The sequence below is a fragment of the Erinaceus europaeus genome, chromosome 10 (genome assembly GCF_950295315.1).
Source record: "Erinaceus europaeus chromosome 10, mEriEur2.1, whole genome shotgun sequence".
NCBI classification, from domain to species: Eukaryota; Metazoa; Chordata; class Mammalia; order Eulipotyphla; family Erinaceidae; genus Erinaceus; species Erinaceus europaeus.
Window position 1 is genome coordinate 23,549,103 of NC_080171.1, and position 14,189 is coordinate 23,563,291.

The 14,189-nt window shown below is 46.3% G+C and overlaps 1 protein-coding gene across 1 annotated transcript; it reads right to left on the bottom strand.

The window, feature by feature from the left end:
- Window positions 1-5,487: 5,487 nt before the first annotated feature.
- Window positions 5,488-12,891, bottom strand: C10H9orf40 (chromosome 10 C9orf40 homolog). Its single transcript, XM_060198996.1, has 4 exons — window positions 12,683-12,891; window positions 11,121-11,262; window positions 7,905-8,561; window positions 5,488-6,074 (listed from the first exon to the last, which is right to left on the bottom strand). The coding sequence occupies exons 1-4, from the start codon at window positions 12,889-12,891 to the stop codon at window positions 5,913-5,915; spliced, it is 1,170 nt and encodes a 389-aa protein (XP_060054979.1). The 3' UTR covers window positions 5,488-5,912.
- Window positions 12,892-14,189: the final 1,298 nt, after the last annotated feature.

Consider the following 14,189-nt stretch of genomic DNA (forward strand, 5'->3'; position numbering starts at 1 on the left):
ACACATTGTCAAGAGTTAATTAAGAATAATGAGCTACTTAAATGGAGAGCAACACTATTTTAAAAATTCCAAGTGTTCAAAGTCTTATTAAGCCTTAGAAATATTCAAATAAAATATTACTGGACTGGGACTGAATAGTGGTGCAACTGGTTGAGTGCACATGTTACAGCACTCAAGGACCCAGGTTTGAGTCCCCAGTCCCCACCTGCAGAGGGAAATCTTTGCAAGTGGTTAATCAGGGCTGCAGATGTCTCTCTTTCTCTCTCCCCTATCCTCTCAATTTCTGGCTGTCTCTACCCAATAAATAAATATAATTAAAAAAGTGAAATAAAATAAAGTATTGCTGGACTCAAAAACCATGACAGAAATTAAAAGACAAAGCTAGTGTTTGTTTAGTATAAGGACAAAGCTGTAATTAATATATACTTGATATATTCTAGTAGGCTAGAGAGGGGCATATACATATTGATACATTTTCTCTACTAATATATCTTTAAGAAAAGGTTTGTTAGTGAGAGACAGAGGGAGAAAACCAGAGCATCACTTAGGCTTATGGGAAACAGGGGGGCGAACTTGTGACCTCAATCTCAAGAGTTAAAGGTTTTATCCACTGCACCATTTCTTGGGCCCCTGTAGACTAACCTTTTAAATATAATGCTAGAGAAAGCAATATTTTCTAGAGTATTCTTGTATTCATGCTCATGAGGAGTATAAATGTGTAGGTTTTTTTTTTTTTTTACTGTTTATTTGGTTTTGATATCAGGATAATGCTGGGTGCTGTAAAGTGAATTGAAGTTCTTTCTCTTTGATTACTTCTCTGAAAGAGACCATATTATTTCTAAAATGTCTGGCAGAGGACTGGAAACAGAGCTCTCCAGGGCCTTCATGGCCCTGGCTTGATCCCAACTCCTGTGGCAACAGAGAATGCATCAGCACTGTGGTGTCTCTCCCTCTCTCTGTCTCTGTACCTGCATGAAAAAGCAGCCCAGGTGTAATTACACATATGCTAGACACCAGCTCTGGGAAGTCCTAGCAGAACTCTCCAAGAAACCATACAACTCAGGAATTTTACTGTTAATGGGGTTTGTTTGTTTGTTTGCAAGGAGTTAAATTTCTTTAACAGATCATCTATTCAGGTTATTTACTTCTTCTTCCTGAGTAAGTCTTGATAGGTATGCCTTTTTTTCTTTTATTTATTTATTTATTTTATTTTTGAGAGAGATGCAGAGAAAGACACAGAAAGAAACACCAGAGCACTGCTCAGCTCTGGCTCATGGTGGTGCAGGGGATTGAACCTGGAACTTAGGAGCCTCAGGCATGAGAATCTGTTTGCATAACCATTATGCTATCTCCCCTGCAGGTATGCCTTTGAAGACATTTACTTCAAAGTAAATGTACTTTATCAAAACATGTCAAAGACATGTACGTTATCACAGTGTAGGAATGAAGATGTTCATAAAGTCTGGAACTCCATACTACACATATGATATTGTCCCACAGGTTGCAAAGGCTGTATTCATTTTCTAACATATTTTTGTTTTTTTCTCAGAGTATCTGTCAATCAAGAGGTCTTAGCAATTATTAACATCTATGCACCCAATGAGAGAACATCTAAATACATCAAACATCTACTGAAAGGGCTACAGCAACAGTAATAGGAGGGATTTCAACACCCCTTGGATATTAGACCAGAAACTATCAAATCCTTAGATGAAAAGATTGGCAGAACTCTTTATTTTTTTATTTACCAGAGCACTGCTCAACTCTGGCGTATGGTGGTGCAACCTGGGACTCTGGAGCCTCAGGCTTCTCAGGAGAAGGCTCTTTGCATAACCATTATGCTTTCTACCCACCCACACCCCACCCCCCAGCAAAACTCTTTTCTACCTAAATTTTAAAGGCATCTTCAATGAAACAAATCCAATTACAAAAAAAAAAAAAAAAAAAAAGTTGAACAATAAACACAAAGCCAAACTTGAACTGGGTTGGTGTATTGCACCAAAGTAAAAGACTCTGAGGTGGGGGAAGAGTTCAGGTCTTGGAACATGACGGAAGAGGAGGACCTAGAAGGGGGAAACTGAGAAATGTGAAAAAGTGTGGAAAACTGAGAAGTGTGAACAGGGGTAGATGGCATAATGGTTAGGCAAAGAGAATTAATCCTGAGGATCCTAAGTCTCAGGTTCATGGTAAATTCACCTTTACCTCATCTTGGATGGAGCTCGAAGACTTGTTAAGTGAAAAAGACATACTTTTATAAGCTAAGATTCATATTTTTTTAAAAGATTTTATAAAAAGATAGGAGAGGGGAGTCAGGTGGTAGCGCAGTGGGTTAAGCACACGTGGCACAAAGCGCAAGGATTGGCTCAAGGATCCCAGTTGGAGCCCCCGGCTCCCCACCTGCAGGAGAGTGGCTTTACAGGCGGTGAAGCAGGTCTGCAGGTGTCTATCTTTCTCTCCCTCTCTGTCTTTCCCTCCTCTCTCCATTTCTCTCTGTCCTATCTAAAAATGACATAAATAACAACAATAATAACTACAACAATAAAAAAATCAAGGGCAACAAAAGGGAAAATAAATAAATATTTAAAAAATTAAGAAAAAAAAAAAAGGAGAGAAAGAGCCAGACATCGCTCTGATACATGTGCTGCCGGAGATTGAACTCAGGACCTCATGCTTGACTGTCCAATGCTTTATCCACTGTGCCACCTCCCGGACCACAGATTCATATTGTTTCTAAAAGATTAAAAACCCTGTAATTCAAGAGGTGTTTTTGTTTGTTTGTTTAACAGACCACTGCTCAGCTCTGGCTTATGATGGTGTGGGGGACGGAAGAGGAAAAAAATGTATATGAGATAGAGATAGATGTCAGAGGAGTACATTAGAATGTGTGGTACTGGGGATCTTACCCTACCAGCTGAGCATGTAAGTTCTGAGCTCTACCAGCTGAGAAATTTCCCTGGCTGCAGCTCACCTATTTTTTTTTTTTAACACAAGTATAAACACGCAGTTTCCTAACTAGGTATATTTGTGTATTGTGAGTAAATAAACATAGTGGCACAGTGGGGTTTTCTTAATGTCAGGGAAAGGTGTTACGAATAAGGAGAGGGTAACTGAGAATGGAGACTGCAAGGGGACCTGCAGGTAGAGCAATGGGCAATGCATTGGACTCTCAGGCATGGGGTCCTGAGTTTGGTCCCTGGCATCAGAGGGATGCTCTGGTTCTCTCATTAACCTTGAAAAAACATGAGGGGCACAGCATATTGGTTCTGCAAAGGCCTTAATGTCTGAGGCTTTGTGGTCCTAGGTTTAAACCCCAGCACCACCATCAGCCAGAGCTAAGTAGTGCTCTATGCTCTTTCTCATTAAAATGAAATGTTAATAAAAATAAATCATTTGTGCCCTGTGGTACTGGACTGGAATTCAAAGTATCATGTGTATATAGTGTCCAGGAAGATTATGCTGTGCCTAAGACAAATGTGAAGTATGAGGTACTGAGTTTGAGGCCCAGTACATCTGCTAGGAAGATGCCAATTCCCTTCCTACCTCTCCCAGTCCTGGTAATATTTTGGGTTTTTTTTTCCCTCTTGTTGCCCTTGTTTTTATTGTTGTAGTTATTGTTGTTGTTGTGGATAGGACAGAGAGAAATGTAGAGGAGGGGAAGACAGAGAGGGGAAGAGAAAGATCAAGACACCTGCAGACCTGCTTCATGGCCTGTGAAGCTGACTCCCCTACAAGTGGAGAGCCGGGGCTCAAAGCGGGTTCCTCATGCCAGTCCTTGCGCTTCGCGCCACGTGTGCGTGTCCTTAACCCACTGCACTACCACCCGGCCCCTTAAATATGTCTTTAATATATAATAAATATATATAATAGGTTCTATCCTTCAGGGTAAGCTTTGGTGCTGTGGTGCTTCCCTTCTCTCCCTATGTGAAATTCTCTATTTGAAAATGTTGACCTGGAGAGGGAAGCCCTGACAATATACATGTGTACATGTTCATACTCATATACATGTATATTAAAAATAAAATTGTTGGGGTTAGGAAAATAGCTCAGTGGTTGAGTTGAATACATGCTTTTCACGCTAGGTTTATGAGCCTCCAGGCGCCAACTGCAGGAGGGACGCTTCACTCATGAAGCAGTGCTACAGGTAGGTGTCTCTGTCACCCCTTTGTCTCAATTTGTCCTATCAAATAGGAAATAGGGGATGGAATAAAAAGGGAAAAATTACTGCTGGGAGTGGTGGATTCGTAGTACTGACACTGAGCCACAGCAATAACCCTGGTGGCAAAAAAAAAAAAAAATTGATTTTCCATGTTTTGGCACCTAAACTTGGCAAGATCATAGGGGTTTTTACAAATGTATGCATACATACACATTTAAGTTTAATACCTGTTACTCATTAAACATTGTGCTTAGAACTAGGGAGCATTTTCATTCTCCTTTTTTGCACCTTTAAGAAGTAAACAAAATGATGCATCTGAAGGACTTAGTATATTGCTTGACAATAGACAGAGTCTCTCTGAGGTAGTTAACTATTTATTGTTTCTTATTTTACAAGTGAGCCTGAAGAGGAACAACTTAAAATGCTACACAGGTAGAAAGTGGCAGTAGATTTTGTCTGACTCCAAAGCCTTTGTTAATCACAATACTACAGTCTTCTGTTCCAAGAAATTCCTATGTCAACTCATGTTCAAATTATGCAGTAAATACAAAGCACTGCCCTTTTTTCCTTCTCTCACTGAGAGTTATCTTCACACTTGAATTCTGGATGTCATTAGGAACAAAATATACACAAGGCTGAGTTGTTTGATTACAAAGTGGACATTTTAAATGCCATAGAAAAGTTAAATCATATTCACATAACTCAAACTTCCTTCATTTAACAATGAAATAACACAATAGGTGATTTGTAACAAAATCATCAACAAAGTAAAAGCAAAACTAGTTAAGAGGCATGCTTTAGATCAAATGGTCTCCTTTAAACAGGAAAAACTACTGTCAGTGTAGTGGTTCTGAAATCTATCTGCACAGTACTATTTCAGGAGGAAAGGCAGAGAGGACTCCTGATAAAAATAAATATATAAATAAATAACTATACGGAAGCCACTGCAGAACAAGTCCTTAAGAATCTCTTAAGAAAGGGACTCAGGCAAAGATTTTTTTGAAGTTTTACCAGTGTTGATAACTGCAAGTCTAAAAGTAACAATAAAATCCATCTATAATCCTGAATGCTGTTCAAGACCAAGAAACTAAAAAAATTGTGATAATTTTTTTCTTATAAGGGGAAGCACCTACTAATTTCTCATTGCTTTTTTATCCACTTTTGATCCACCATATATTAATAAACATCAGGCATTAGTAGTTAGGGAAACACGTTGCCCACGTTCTTACAACATTCAAAAGCTCATTAAAAACAATTACCACCTGGGGGGGGGGATGCCCACTTAAACTTGTATAGACATTTAAGTCTGCTTTTTGTTAAACTAATAAGTCAGCAATATGTATCAGAAAACATTTTATTAATTACAGTTATTATAAAGCAATATTCATTTTATGTACCACAAACCAGCTTTTTTGTGTGCAAACGGGGAATATTCTGAGTACTTCCCAATCTACTTTTAAAACTACCAGAACTCCTTTTATCTCCAAAGTGAAAATCGAGACAAAAAAATGTTCTTTTGGAATGCATACATAAAACACTTCCTATAACTGCACTATATCCTTCATAAATCCCTATCAGAAGGTTGAGTAGTAACTACAGACATTTATCTTTTAAAAGATTTATCTTTTTCCTCATTTTTTCAAGTTTGGGAACAATATACCAAGTATGGAAAATAACTTTTCTTTGTAAGAACACATGAATTCATTTAAAGATGTCTCTTCAGATGCAGAAAACCTCATTTCTTCAGTTGCTTCTGTCAGGACTCCATATCAACCTCCACCACTTCACTCTGGCCCTGGAGCTTTGCTTTTGCCAAGTTGTCCTCATTCACAGCTTCAATATCTGCCAAATCAATAGGTGGTAAAGGGTTCCTCCAGTACTGAAAGGTGTTATACTGCCAAAATTCTTCATTAAGCTGCTGGGGGGGGGGGGAGGAGAATAAAAATACATCAGTGGTAGAATTTATAAAAAAGGTCTTTTTTTTTTTTTTTTTTAGGAAAAGTTTTGGCTTATGGTGGTGCTAGGACTGAACCTGAGGGCTGTTTTAGGCATCAAAGTTATTTTGCAGAACCATTATGCTATCTCCCCAGCCTTCCTGTTTTGTTTTTGTTTGTTCATTTTAATAATTACTTTGACAGGACAAAGAGAAATTGAGGGGTGTGTAGGAGGGGCAGGGGAGAAACAGCTTCACTGCTCATGAAGTTCCCCCTGCAGGTGGCGACCTGGGCTTGAACCCTTACTATGTGCACTCAAGCAGGTGGTCCCTCTGGCCTCCTTTCTTCTGTTTAAAAAGATTTTGCAGCTTTTTACTCTGCATCCTCTACAGATACTTTTCTAACTGTATCTAATACTTCATGGACTCAATCACATGTCCCCTTTTCCCATTCATGGGAAAACACATTACTAGTTTTCCTCCAAGAGTCTCTTTCCACAATTTTCTCCTAGTTCTCAAATAAAGAAAATAGTTTTTAAATTTTGCTTTCAACCTTTTTCCCCATTCGCAGTGAAAGAAAAAAAAAAAAAATTCGTTTTTTGCTTTCCCCCCAAAGTTTTGGCAATCTGAAGGGCTGGTTTATAAATTAAAGTATTTCAATAATCTAAAACAAAAACAAAAAAACATATACTAGTATGCAACTCGGGAAGCAACACAGTGAGTAAGGCACTGGACTCCAAATTCAATCTCTAGCATTGCACGTGCCAGAATGATGCTCTGGTCCCAACCCCCAATAAATAAATCCTTTAAAAAATGAAAGAAATCAGAATCTAGGCACGAACATAGCGGTTGGGTACAAAGCATGAAGTGGTTGCGGACCGCTGCAGCTGAGCATGTGCTGGGTCCGGTTCCGAGGTCTGCCTGGCCCAGGCCCTCAGGGCCCCCCCCACTCCCCCCTTTTTTTTTAAAAATAGGAGCACTACTAGGCTCCGGCTTATGGGGGGGGGGGGTGAACTGGAATTTGGAGCCCCAGGCATAAGTCTGTTTGCATAACTATTAAGCCTCTCTTAAAAAACAAAACCCTTCCTTTTTATAAATAAATAATAAAAATTCCTTTTAATAAATAAAAAAAAAAAACCAAGATTCTCGGTGTATCACATGTCAGAGGATGCTCAGGTTTTCTTGCCCCTTATCTCCAGTGAATGAATACAACTAAAGCAAGACAAAGCAAAAGCATGTTTCCATGGGGCCAGGCCTCTGGCAGAGCAGGGCACGCCTGTCACCATGCGTTCGAGTCCCCGGGCTCCACCTGAAGGGGGGAGGCTTCCCCAGCAGTGGAGCAGGGCTGCAGGTGGGTGTGTCTGTCTCTGCGCTCTCCAAGTCCTAGTAAATCAACAGAAATGAGCGCCAGCAAGTCCTCTGGCGGGACAGCCAGCAACCCGCCAAACGGCGGGAGCAGAGCCGCTAAGCCCTGACTGTGCCGGGACGCAGAGCCCCGAGGTTCACAATTTCTTTTTGGGGGGGGTGTAGGGGCGGTTTGTTTAGATGACAGAAAGCGGTGAGGATGCCCAAGCTTCTCCTGGTGCCCTGGGGGCCCGGCGCGAACTGGAATTCCAGTTGGAGCACACAGCCAGCTATGGGCGGCGGGACTCTTCCCCAGGCCTGCAGCCTCCAGTTCCCCGCTCGGGGTCCTTCCCCCACCCCGGGGCGGAGCCGAACGTCCTACCTCCCCCACCTCCGTCTATCGTCCCGGCGCCCCACTGTCCCCGCAAGTTCTTCCCCGGTCCCGGGCACGGCGTCGGGCCCCCTGCCTACCCTTTCCGGCGCGGCACCCCAGTCTCCCCGCGGGGACCCCCCGCGTCCCGCCCCGCCGTCGCCGCCGCCCCTGGGGGCCCGGGCGTCCGGCTGCTCCCCCGGCTCCGGAGCCCGTGGGGGCGGCTCGCCCGTGTCCAGGCCGCGGCCCTCCGGCTGCCCGCCGCCACGGCGCTTGCGGGGCTCAGGCGGAGGCTCGGCCACGGCCGCCGCCGCGTCCATTCTGCGTTTGCGAGGCGGCGACACCCAGCACGGCGGCCCGTCGGGAAGGCCACGCAGGAGCCGCTTCCAGGGCGCGTGGAACACCAGCGGCTCGGCCGCACGCCGCTTGGCCATGGCGGGGCTCGGGCGGCGGGCACGGGCGCACGGCCCCCGCCTTAGCCTGCGCCCGCGATGCCTCAGACGTTGGCAAATACTGCGCGACGGCGGCGGCGGCGGCGGCGATTTGAACCTGCGCAGGCTGTGCGCGCGCGCTCCCCGAGGGCCGGCGCCCCCGCTGATTGGCGGAGGCTCGCGGGCGCGTCCCCGGCGTCCTCGCTGATTGGCTGAGGTACACGCGCCGGAAGTGGTGCCGGGGAGGCGTGGCGCGCGCGGACTTGTGGGAGGCGACGCTGGCGGGACCTTTGTCGAGCTCCAGCTGTGCTGTGCGCAGTCGGTGCGCTACACCGTCAGGACATGGTATCCAGTGTCTTCCAGGGTCAGCGCGGGGCTGTGCAGACTGCGGGTGGGCGAGTTTGGAAGCAGAAGTAAGTGGGCACTGGCGCTGGCCTGCATCTGAGGCCGTTCCCGACTGGTAGGATGCAGGCATGTGGTGGCCGCGGGACCGGAGAGGCGCCACCCTCAGCCCCCGAGTTGCGTGGGGACGGTCAGCACCGAGATCCAGCGGCCTCACAGGAGCCCGAGTCTGAGGCTCAACGAGAAGCGAGTGGCAGCACTGTATTAACTTTTGTGAGTGTGCAAATATGGGCCTTTTCCTGAGTATTTACTTGTATTGAAGAAGTAAAGAGTCAGGCTGAGCTTTACACAATTGAACATTGGGGAGTGAGAGCAAGAGCTCCCCATTTTGAGAGTTCCTCTTCCTTAGAGACTTGTTTTCTTCAAGTAAAAGACAGTAGAAGTTGAGAAGCAAGCTGACCTCGCCCCCGGAATGCCCGGGCCTTCTGGCCAGCTATAACTCGTTTTAAGCCTGCAAGAGTGATGATGCAAAATATTGTTTATGTGACAGAATTTGAAATTTCGCCCTCAACTTGACCCGCTCATTTTGCTTCTGTATACCTGCTTTGCTGAGATTAAGATTGGCGCCATAGAGAGAGATTAGAATGTACTGTTTAGATAAAGATTACAGTGGAATGTTGTAGGGAATTGTGAGGCTGAGGGTTGAGCGTGGTGAGGCTCGCCGGTGGATAAAGGGGGTGCCTGGAGGAACAGTCGCCCCATCAGCCTCCCCCACCCGGGGTAGAGCAGGGACGCCTTGGCTCTCCAGGGCTCCGTTCTCCCTGTCAGCCTCCCCTGCCTCACAAGGGCCCCGCATTCTCCTTATGTTAACATACTAGTTCACCTTATTCTTAGACCATTGTTCTGCTCAAACAGTAACCAGAAGCCCCCTCACCGCCTCCTTGCCTACCACTGTTTTGGCCATGCATGGCTCGATTCCGTCCTGAGCACACAAAGACTCTCTCTTCCTCTCTCCCTATGTACCTACTGATAATCCCCCTTCATTTCTGAGAAGCTCAGCAATTACTGGAAAAAAAACCCTCGCCCCTTCCCGACCACATGGTGCCATAACCGCCATAACCTTATAAGATGAAACCCAAACTGCCGCCTCCTACCGTAGCCCTTTACATCCTCCTACCACCCTTTATAAACTCTGTTCTGCTGTTCAATAAATGGGTTATCGGCTGCCATAAGCCCCCTGGGGTGATCTCTGGTCTCGTCTCTTGCTGCAGGTGGCAGAGGTACCCCAGTCGTCTGCTGCCCTTGATTTGACCTTTTTTGGCCGTCCTCTGGTGCGCAACAAAGCGGGGCCAGCTGGCTTGGTTGGGTTGAGAAGCAGGGTCCTCCTGAGGATCCCGACAGAATGTGCCCTTTGCTGTGCTCAAGGTAAAGATTTATGTAATGTGTATCTGTTTTCCTTAGATAAAGATTAAAGTGCACCTTTAATCCTGCTTGTGCAACCCCATCCCTTGAGAGTATAAAAGGGGGTCTCAAGAGTTGCCCGGCGTTCCTAGCCCAGGGAGCAGTCCCAGCTAGTGAACCCTCAGCGCTGAGTTCTCCTGTGTGTGTGAGACTCTGTGTGTGCTTGTGTGAATAAAACTTTAAACACAGTTACTCTGTCCCGGTGTCTGTCTTGGTTTGCGGTAGGGCTTGGTCAGTGGCTTCCTAACAGGGAGATGAACAGTAAACAAGAAAAGTAAGATGCCTTATATGGGGAAGGTAAGCTCAGTTGCCTCTAACCACAAGAGCCAGTAATCTGCTATTTCTCTGCTCTTATCCCATGAAACCAAGCCAGGTAACCTGGAAAATTGTGCTTCTAGACTGATTTTCCACATGGAAGAATCACAAGAGAACCAGTCACGCTTCAGAGAGAAAGAGCATTTATTGGTGTCGGGCACCCTGAGGGTGTTTCTTCCAGGGCACGTGTTCACCAGTTTGGAGAGAATTCGACCAGAGCCAACCTAGGCTGCTGCTTACTCAGTGACACAGGCGAGGAACCAGGAACTCTTGTGGCTGAGCGGGAACACAGTGCAATGCTGCCTTTATTGATCAGAAAGGAACTGCCTTTATGCCTTCCAGAGTGGAAGTGCCAGGCCAGAAAAGGAAATGGGTAGGATAGGGGGTGGGGAGAAGGAAAGAGTTCTAAAGTAGCAAGTTTCCATCTAACCAGTGGGGATTAAACAAATGCCCTGCAGGCAGGGCAGGTCTCAGACAAAATAATGATTATGTAAATAGACCACAGCATCAAGGGAGGGGGGGGGAGCTGGTGTAATGCCTAACATATTGGGAGAAAGGACAGAAAAGGAGAAGAAAGTACAAGCCATGTAGGTATGTAGATCCCCGGAGAAATGAAGAAATGAAGGCTCGGGGCTTCCGGGCCTTCCCAGATTTATAGTCTCTTCAAGTAAAGGGCAGGGGCCCTCTGGGGATGTGCTTTAGCAGGATCAGAGGCAGAGGTTAACAATGTAGGTACTGTCAGAAAAATAGATTAAAGGATCCAGGTACAGCCTTTAAAGCTAGAAGAACAGCGTAAAGTTCTTTATACTGTGGGGAGTGGGTAGGGAATTCAACGAAAAGAGGTGTGGGGGCTGAGGCTGCTCTCGTGGGGAGCGTTAACCGCTCCCACGCTTGTAATGCAGAGGTGTACCTGATCAAAATAGCAGGGGGCAAAATCTCAGCCCTCTTGAGACCTGTCTCCCAGCATGCCACTCTAAAAAGGGCCTCAAAATCCCAGTTAGTTCTGACTGTTCCTGCAGGATAGCTACAGGCACCCATCCCCTAAAATGGGTTCCCATTGAAGGAAGAGTGGACTCGGGAGGGTAGAACGAACCACGTCTATCCAGTCTTGGGGAGTGCCAAGGTTCTGGAGAAAGCTCTGCAAGATAGATCTGGTCCATGGAGTGTGAACTTCATCCTCTTTAACCGTCTGGTGAAGTCCCTTTAAACTTTGGATCGCAGCCCCAAGGCCAGCCGGACTGGAGCCATTTTCCAAGTTAGAGTCACCACTCTCCTCGGGAAACACAGGAGGGGGAGCTGGGGAAGTCCTAGGGGAAATCTCCTCAGTCTTCTTGGGATGGGGCCCTGCACATCTCCCAAGAGCTATGATCACAGTCAAGAGGTATGGCCAAGGTATGGCCCAGAGCAAAATGTCCCAGAGACAGAGAACCCATCTAGCAAAAAAGGAGTAGAGGATTTGGGGATCCTCTTGATAAGAAATAATGTTGCCCATGACAGAGGGGTCTCAGGAAATAAGAAGAGGGAGAAAAAAGAACTGTAGTGCCTTCATAAACACAAGGCTGCAGAGAGCCAAGCAGCCATGTACTTACCTGGGACTGGGGCGCATTCGTAAGTCTGTCACTTGTGTGAGGCAGAGGGGAGGCCTGGTGGGCCGAAAGGGCGGGGGGCTGGTGGGCTGAGGGGTGGGGCCTGACTTCAAAGGGCATGGGGCCTGGCAGGCGAAGGGTGTGGCCTGCAGGCGAGGGGCTTGGCAACATGCCCTCAAGGTCATCTGGCACTCTTACAGTTCTCTAAGTTATTCTCCAGAATTTTAAGTCTGACTTCATAAGATTATCATACCCCAGATGAAGGCTTGGAAACCAAAGCCTTCTGCAAGATTGACTGACCTTCCTTTGATATTGGCTGGGCTAGCTAGAGAACCCTTGACAGTGCAGTCATTAGTTGCAAGACATTTACCTTGGGAACCCAGGCCACCCAGACCAGTTTCCCTACATCAGCTCCTACCCTTTTTTAACCCAGAATCCCCACATGTTGGCTCCACTTTCAAGTCACCACATCCAGTCTGATGCCTCCTCTCAGATCCTCGCTTCCAAGACTTTTATGTATTCCAAAGAGAGTTTCATGCAGCCCTTCACCCCACCCAGATCTCCAAAGATCTGCCTCCTCCCTATGTAGCCCTGCAGGCTCCTCCACCTCCACAATGAGATTTGATTGATCTAGATGATAATTCCACTTTATCCACAGCAGTCTTCCACAACTCCTTCCCTACTTCCCTAGCCTCCTAACTTAGCTGCTGCCAAGTATTGTATCCAGCAATACCACCACCACACCTCTCCTTTCCCAAGATGGCTGCTTCCTGCCTTAAGGCATATTCCTTGTATATGAGCAACAGGAACCCCTTATCCCATAGGCAGTTGGCACCTGTTATCAAGCTCTGACCACCCTTGTCTACCAGCCTCTTACCACCATAGACATCCTGAATTGCTATAACCACATGCCTTCCTCCCCCCAACCTGAAAAGCCTCAGATCATGAGCCATCTTTTTAGTGCCATTATGGAAACCTACCAGCCCACCTGGAATGATTGCTAACAATTACTGGCCTCCCTCTTTGACACTGTTCATCAGTGTCACCTGATTATGGCTGCCCACCAGTGGCTTTGAGACCAGGCACCACAGGTGTCAGGTTGCGTGGCGGGGGAGAGAGAAGAGACCAGGAATTTGTGGTGGAGCGGGAACGCAAATCTTTATTTACGCAGGTGCCCCAGATTGGGTGTGAGCACAGTGGTTCAGGCCATGTGGAGCTAGCAAAATGGCCGCCTCCCACTATGCCCATCAGCCCTTCTCCGGGTCAGGTCGCAGAAGAGAAAATAGAGTGAAAGCGGAAACAGAAGAGACATTTATGGGAGAATTCCGGAAGTGGCAAGTCGGGACAGGATTGGCTAGGAAAGGGGGTGGAGAGAGACAAAAGGCATGTTGGGAAGGTGGAAGCATCCTTAGCAACTGTTGCAATGGTTTTAACTGAATTAGCAATATTCTGAGGGGATAACATGGTGGAGATCTGTAAATAATACTTGCATGGAAATATAGTGGTTTGTGGGCTCTGCCAATGTTCAACCACATTTGCACAATTTCCCAACACACAGGGACATATTAGCCCTAAATTCTGGGCACAGTGTGCCTTTCCAGGAAAGCACCCCAACTGGGATTCCTCAGAAGTCCAAGCCTCCCTTGCTTTGTTCCATTCAGCAATGATCAAGGGTGCACGTACTGGGACCCAAAGCACCACAAATCTGACAAAAGTGACAGATCTCACCCAGGGAGATGATGAGTCCCCCAGCCTCTTCTGCAAGAGTCTACCACTGCTACACTTCTGATGACCCAGGAGCAACGAGTCAGCACTGCATTTGCCACCCAGTCCACAAGTAACATTCAAAGAAAACTCCAGAGATTGAAAGGCCTAATGGACAAAAACATCTCAGAGTTGATTGATGTTGTCTCTAAAGTAGTGGCCAGTCTCGAGACAGCAGCTAGGAAAGAAGCCAGCATAATGGCTGTGGTGGTGAAAGAAGCAATGACCCAAATGAGGACAGAGCATTCTGACACATTGCACGAGACCTCAGTGAGGAGACCTTAAGAAGGCAGTGTGCCTACCATTGGAGGAAGGGTCACTTGAAGAATATTTCCAAAAGCATGAAGGAGGTAATAGCTGCAGAAGGCAACAGAGTTTCATCTGGATTCATCCTATGCCCCTGTGGTCCCTCTGATGGGCCTTCTGAGTCAGACTAGGAATAGACTAGACATAATTAACACTAACTCCCAGGAACCCTTGGTCCCAG